The 7,554-nt window shown below is 41.8% G+C and overlaps 1 protein-coding gene across 1 annotated transcript; it reads left to right on the top strand.

Moving 5' to 3' along the window:
- Positions 1-4,677: 4,677 nt before the first annotated feature.
- On the top strand, positions 4,678-6,130 carry KRTAP29-1 (keratin associated like protein 29-1). The gene has a single exon (XM_043472619.1). It carries the CDS (start codon positions 4,711-4,713, stop codon positions 5,695-5,697), a length of 987 nt encoding a protein of 328 aa, XP_043328554.1. The 5' UTR covers positions 4,678-4,710; the 3' UTR covers positions 5,698-6,130.
- The last annotated feature ends 1,424 nt before the right edge of the window (positions 6,131-7,554 follow it).

Raw genomic sequence — 7,554 nt, forward strand, 5'->3', positions numbered from 1 at the left:
TGCTTCTCAACTTTGGTACCATTTACATTTTGGGCTGGATAATTCTTTGTTGTGGGGACTGTTCTTTGTATTGTAAGATATTAAGCAGTATCCCTGACTTCACCAACAAGACTCTAGTGGCATCCCCTGAGTGTGGTGACTGAAAACGGCTCCAGACACTGGCAAAATCTGCCCACCTCCAGAGCAGAGGGGCAAAAATCTCCCCTGTTTGAGAGCCATTGGGTTATACAAGGACAGAGGGAGAAACTCAAAAGTGAAACTTATCTTGCACTTTGGTATTCAAGTTACTGTCTCATTCGGCCATTGGGATCTATCTTTATCTCCTTCCAGAGTCAAGAGATGAGTTGGCCAGATTTTTAAATCTCTGTGCCTAACACAGCCCCAGTGTTTCATGTAAATCATAGAAATTCTGTGAGGTAAGATTTCTTTTCCCCTATTTTATAGGTGAAGAATATGAAGGACAAGCAATCCAAATGCCTGTTAACACAGATAAGAAAATTGTGGCATATTCATTCACACAATAGAATATCATGCTGTAGTGAGAACAGCTGGACAAAGGCTACATGCAACAAAATGAGTGAACCTTAGCACTGTAATGTTGATTGATAGAAAAAGCTCTTGAGGCCATGTTGTATGCTATGCTTAGTCACTCAGTCATGTCCAACTCTTTGTGACCCCATAGACTGTAGCTTACCAGGCTCCTCTGTCCATGGGGATTCTCCAGGAAAGAATACTGGAGTGGGTTGCCATGCCCTCCTCCAGGGGATCTTCCCAACTCAGGGATCGAACCAGGGTCTCCTGCATTGCAGGTGGATTCTTTACCACCTGAGCTACCTGGGAAGCCCCTGCAGAGGCCATATGTATACGTATACTTAAAGTTCAATAACAATATACCCACAAATACATATATGTATATACACACATATATACCTTTATTTACAAATATATACATTATAAAATATATTATATATCTATATATATGATTTTATCTCAATCTATCTATTTACAAGGAAATGACAAACACAAAATTCAGGATATTCACAGCTGGTAAGTAACATAAATGATTAAAATCCAGTTCTGTCCAAGCTTGTGTTTTTAATGCATCAGCATATTTCTTGATGTGACCTCAACAGTGATATATGTCTTTACTGCCTTGAACCATAGCAAAACCAAAGTTGTTTCTATTGAGAACTTTTCCCCCCTTCAGTTTATTCAGAAAGAACTGACAAAATTTTGAGATAATTTAAAGTGTACACTGTGATGATTTGATATACGTATATATTGTGGAAGGATTCCTCCCATCTAGCTAATACATTTATCGCCTCACATATTTACCTTTTTTTTTTTTTTTGGTGATAACACTTAAGTTCTTTTGGCAAATTTCTATTATATGATGCAGAGTTATCAACTATAGTCTCCATGCTTTCCATTAGATCTTCAGACCTTATTCATCTTAGAGCTGAAAGTTTGTGCCCTTTTTTGAAACTATTGAGAAGTTTCTTTAAGAAGAAGGGAGGCAAGAGCAGAATCAGAGAAAAATTGATGTAAAAATGGATTACTTTGAAACAGTAAATGTGGTATATATGGGTATAGTGCATTACACTTTTTCAGATTGAAATTTTCATGCTTTCTCAAATATGTTCATGTTCTCATTTTGATTGACCTATTTGGTAAGACCAAAAGTAGTTCTGCTTAACAGATGAGAATTTTGGGATATAGATTTTCAGGAATAAAACATAGGGCAGGGATCTCTGAAGTCTGCAAGATGCTAAAATGAGTAGCAATGAGACAGAGGGCAAAAGAAGTGACTGATGGCATAGCATGAAAAGCAATTGTTGAAGAAACACATTTTTATGACAAGGGTGAGGATTTTTCAGGCATTGTGATCAGAAAACTTTCTCATTGTTTTAAAGCAAGAATGAAGAGAAGCCATTTTGTAATAGGTACTTTGAAAATTGTGAGGCAGATTGTAATAATAAAAATAACCTGAGCAGTAGCCGTGCAGTTGATTAACTCTCAGTACTTTGAACTCATGGGTAAAGAGCTAACATGTCCAGCAGACCGAGTTTGCAGCAGAGCCAGAAATCAAAACAAGCCCCATCTGCACCCCCAAACCCATGATCTCTATCTTCAGTGTGAATCATGCCAGGACATGGATGAGTGTGGGATGCTGGAGTTGGTCAGTGATGCAGAGCCTGGACCAGCCCAAAGGAGGAGGGGAAAGTCACTCACGAATCTCTTTTGGATGAGGTTGATTTAACACAAAAGCCTCTTTGCAGAGATGTCCTTATATAATTTCTAGTTATTGTGTTTCATATTTATAGAATTGACATGCTGTTGACTCCATAGTATGAGTTTAATCTTTCTTAATGAAACATTTTGTAGTTTTAAATTTACAAATTAAAAGATTGGACGTATTGATACCAGTTTGATCTAGCTGATGATTACAGTCACTGGAGTGGGCAGAGAATCCCCAACATGGGACCTAGACCACCTGTGCTTGAAACAGTGTGGCTGGTCAGCCTTCAATCATTGTTTTAGAGTCTTCCTCTCCACCTCCAAAGTTGGGAGGTCTAAACAGGTGGTTAAGATAAAAGATTTGGGGATCAGCCCAACCTAGGTTTGAATCTTGTTTCTGCCCCTTATTACTGGCATAAGTTTGGGAACATGATTTAAATTCTCTGAGTTAGTTTTGGTACCTCTAATGTAATGGTGACAACTGTATCTGCTAAGTAGGATCACTGCAAAGATTCAATGAAAAATGCAGTCAAAAGCTTGGTACATAGTAAGTATGCTATTATGAATGAAAAATATTGCCAGCCATGTCAATAAACAAAAGATGTTGCAGCCTTCAGACCACCACATTACAGCTGCCCTGATGTGCTGCAGCCAGCCCTAATAGTGCGTCCTGAGGAGACATGGGATACGGAAAACATAGGATATGGGCCTCAGATAGCTGGGGTGCATTTCAAAGGAAAGATTTCAATGAGCCCAAACTTTCCATCCTCCCATACATAGTAAAGCTGTAGTTTCATTAATTTGATATGTCTGATTTTTTTAAATTAACAATAATGGTTTCACGTTCTGACCATCTGGCCTTTTGTTGCAAAAGCTGCTGTATCTCCTGACTCCTCCCTTTCTTCTTTGGAACAGTTGTTCAGTGTTATCTGAAATGCTGTGTCCCGGGTTTGAAGTCTTCAGAATGCTCACCAAATAAAACATAACTCTTAACTTTTAGGTTGTGCATTTATTTTTTCAGTCAACACTATAAGTGGAAGCCATTACTATTGTTCTTATTATTAGTGGTACTAGTAAAGCCACGTTTCAGGAAACCAAACAGGAAGATTCTAGAAAGAGGTGGAGACACTGAAGTATCCCTTAGGAGGCATGCCTTGATTTTCTGTTTGCCATCTCTACTATCATCCTCCCTCAGCTGGGTCAGGGCTTCACTTCCTGATCCAGGTGTGGAACTGCATGGTGTGGAACTGCATTCCTGGTGGAAGGGTGGGCTGTGGCCTCTTGATGAGAGGTTAACCTGGGGAGAGTGCTGCTTCAGGGAGGCTGGAGAACAAGCTATAAAAGAGATAGCTTAGCTCAGAGCAGACACAGCAGCGAGGAACCCAAACTCGGCTATGAAAACTCCCCAACTCAACAGATGAGATTTTTTTTTTTTTTAAATTATAGTATAGTTGCTTTACAATCTTGTGTTCATTTCTGCTGTATAGTAAAGCAAATCGGCCACAGGTATGTATATCTGTCCCCCCTTCCTTGGACTCCTTCCCATTTAGGTCACCACAGAGCATTGAGTACAGTTCCTGTGCTATACAGTTAGGCTCTCGTTAGTTATCTATTTTATATGTAGCAGTGCATATATATCAATCCCAATCTCTCAATGCATCCCACCTATTCCTTCCCCGTGTGGTATCCATATGTTTATTCTCTACGTCTGCGTCTCTATTTCTGCTTTGCAAATAAGTTCACCTATACCATTTTCTGGGCTTCTCTGCTGGCTCAGGTGGTAAAGAATCTGCCTGCAATGCGGGAGACCTGGGTTTGCTCCCTGGGTTGGGAAGATCCCCTGCAGGAGGGCATGGCAACCCACTCCAGTATTCTGGCCTGGAGAATCTCTGTGGGCAGAGGAGCCTGGTGGGCTACAGTCCATGGAGTCACAAAGAGTCGGACACGACTGAATGAATAAGTACATACCATTTTCTAGATTCCACATATATGTGTTAATATACAATATTTGTTTTTCTCTTTCTGACTTACTTCACTCTATAATGACAGTCTCTAAGTCCGTCGATGTGTCTGCAAATGGCACAATTTAATTCCTTTTATGGCTGAGCAATATTCCACTGTATATATGTACATCTTCTCTATCTATTCCTCTATTGATGGACATTTAGACTGCTTGCATGACCTGACTATTGTAAATAGTGCTGCAATGAACACTGGGGTGCATGTTTCTTTTTGAATTTTGGGGTTTTTCTCTGAACAGACAAATTCTTAAACTGGGAACAATGTCTCCCAGGCTCCTGAAGCCTGCTAATCAGATGTTTATATGCAAACAGATGGAAACAATAACAAGGAAAGATGCTCTGTTGTGCCAACACCCCTAGCAAAGGACTATAAAAGCCCTTATATATTAGATGTCTTTCAAACTCAGGTATACTGAGGTTGCAGCCTCCTGAGAAGGTTAGCACTGGCACCATGGGGGACAGCTGTTGCCGTGGAGACGCCACTGCCATCCCAGCTGTGCTCACCACCTCCATATGCTCCAGTGGTGGCAGCTTCCGACATGGTATCTGTTTGCCTAGTTCCTGTCGGAGCAAAACATGGCAACTGGTTACATGCCAAGAAAACTGTCAGCCATGTGGCAGCGCCCCAGTTGGCTGTGAACCTGCTTCTTGTCAACCTACCTGCCTTCCAGCAACTTCTTGTGTGGGTTTTGTTTGCCAACCCACTTGCTCCTACACGGCCTGCTGTGAAATTGGCACCAATCAGTCTCCTGGTCCAGTTAGCTCACGCCAGCCCTCCTGTTTGGAATCTACCGGCAGTTCAGTAAAATGTTGTGAACCCGGCCCCTGCCAACAAAGCTCCTGCCAGGAACGTGTCTACACATCAGAGTCGTGCCAGGCAGCTTGTGACCAGTCAGCCTGCTGTGATGCTGGGTCCTGTCAGCCAGCCTGCCCTGAGGTCACTTCCTGTCCTGAAACTTCTTGCCTACCAACTGTCTGTGCGGCTAGTCTATGCCAGCCAACTTGCTGCCATGCAGGTTCATGTCAGCCCATTCGTGGTGAAGATCAGCCCTGCAAATCATTTTATTACCAACCGATCTGCTACCTTTTGAAGCCTTGCCGAACGGTTCCCTGTATACCGGTTCCCTGCCAGCTGTCTACTTGTGTGTTCAGTTCTTGCAGTCCTACATGCTGTGTGACCTCCCCTTGCCAGACACTTCACTACCAACCTGCACCATGCATATCCTTCATCTGCCAGCCAGCGGCTAACAGACAGCCCCCTTGTTCTGTAAAGAACCCTTGCAAACCAGCTTCCTGTGGCACCGTGCTTTCTGGCCAACCAACTAGTGGTGAACCCACTTTCTGCAATCAAAGTGGTTGCAAATCCCCTTCCTGCCAGCCAGCTTGCTGTGTGACGGGTTTTGGCAAATCAGCCAGTGGTGGCTCCAGTTGCTTCTGACCAACTACCCCAAGTCTCTGCAAAGCTGGCACCTACTTGCCGACTTCCTGCCAACCCAGCTATGAGTCCAGCTTCTGCAAAGCAACATTTCATTGACGGAGTACCTCCACTGAAGTCTGCTGCTTTCTACAAGTGCATAGCCGTGGTGCCTGACTCTGGCTGAGCACAAATGCTGCCTGCTTGCTAACTTTTCTCTGAGTTTAGTCCCACTTTCCTTCCAGGTTGCTGGTGAGGAAATTTATCCTGAGGTCCTTTCTAATCAAGAAAAACCTTTCAGCAAGTATGGCCCATGCTGTAGCTACCCTTTCCTGGTGTTATAATTTCATTTCACTTCAGCAAAGCCTTTCCTCCCATCCGCCCCACCCCCTACCTTTGGATGCTGCCAAGTCTTTAAGGAGACTCTTGCTGACAACTGCTAATAAAAATGTGTCTGGTTAAGCATAATGAGTAAGACTCTCATATGCTTTTATTCCTTTCAATATATTACATGTAGATTTCCTTCAGGTTCCATTTGAACACAATGACTTTGGCCCTCCAAATCACTGTGTCTACTTCGGTCTGCAAGGGTAGTTTGTGTCTAAGATTATAGGTGCTCAAGCTGGAAAGGAGCAAGGATAAACAACCTTGACACCACCAAGAGCTCTTTTGAGTTGGGTCATCTCAGTTTCCCCACACTGAATAGATTGGGGAAGGCAAAGACAGAAGTGGTCCAAGGAAGCCATAGATGAAAATAAATATGAGGTTTCGGCCATGGAAAATAATTAAGGGCTAAGTCACTTAAAACTGGTTTTAGTGATCAGTGCACGTAAGGGCAAATTTAAATGAAATTTAAAACTGTTTAGAAAATTTTAGCAGGTATTTGCTATGTTTTTGACATTTTAAGAGACAGTTTTAAAGACATAGTCTAAGGGAAATTTTGACTAAGTTTTGTTATTTCTAGCATGTAATTATTTTTTTTTTGATATTTTTATTTTTATTTTTTTTTATTAGTTGGAGGCTAATTACTTCACAACATTTCAGTGGGTTTTGTCATACATTGATATGAATCAGCCATAGATTTACACGTATTCCCCATCCCGATCCCCCCTCCCACCTCCCTCTCCACCCGATTCCTCTGGGTCTTCCCAGTGCACCAGGCCTGAGCACTTGTCTCACTAGCATGTAATTATTGAATTCAAACTCTCGTTCTTTGGATTGGTTTTCTTTGGGGGAAAGTTTAGAGGAAGACTCATAGCATGTACTTGTAGCAATGGCACAGAGCTCTTCTGAAAGGGGATCTGACCTCCCTGTTAAACAAGGGACTCTGGGTGTGCAAAACATTTTAAGAACCACCCCCACAAAACTCTTACATAGATCATAAAGGGACATATAGGAGGATGTTCACTATGGCATTTATGTGATGACATAAATTTTATTTTATTTAATTAATTAATTAATTTATTTATTTATTTTTCCATTTATTTTTATTAGTCGGAGGCTAATTACTTTATAATATTGTAGTGGTTTTTGCCATACATTGACATGAATCAGCCATGGATTTACATTCCAAATCCCCCTCCCACCTCACTCCCCATCCCATCCCTCTGGGTCGTCCCAGTGCACCAGCCCCGAGCACTTGTCTCATGCATATGTGATGACATAAATTTTAAAGGAGAACAGAGTGGGTAGGCAACATGTGGTAATTCCTTCCATGGGGTATTGTGTTAGGCTGATTCTCCAGAAAAACAGACCCAATTGAAGATATATATATATATACACACACATATATATGTACACACACACACACACACACACACACACTTATTAAAAGGAATTAACTCACACAATTAAGGAGGCTGGCAAGCCCAAATCTGTAGT

This window comes from Cervus canadensis, chromosome 1 (assembly GCF_019320065.1).
Source record: "Cervus canadensis isolate Bull #8, Minnesota chromosome 1, ASM1932006v1, whole genome shotgun sequence".
Classification (NCBI taxonomy): Eukaryota; Metazoa; Chordata; class Mammalia; order Artiodactyla; family Cervidae; genus Cervus; species Cervus canadensis.

Coding starts and splice junctions, on each gene's coding strand:
- KRTAP29-1 (XM_043472619.1), top strand. CDS start 4,711: ATGGGGGACAGCTGTTGCCGTGGAGACGCCACTGCCATCCCAGCTGTG.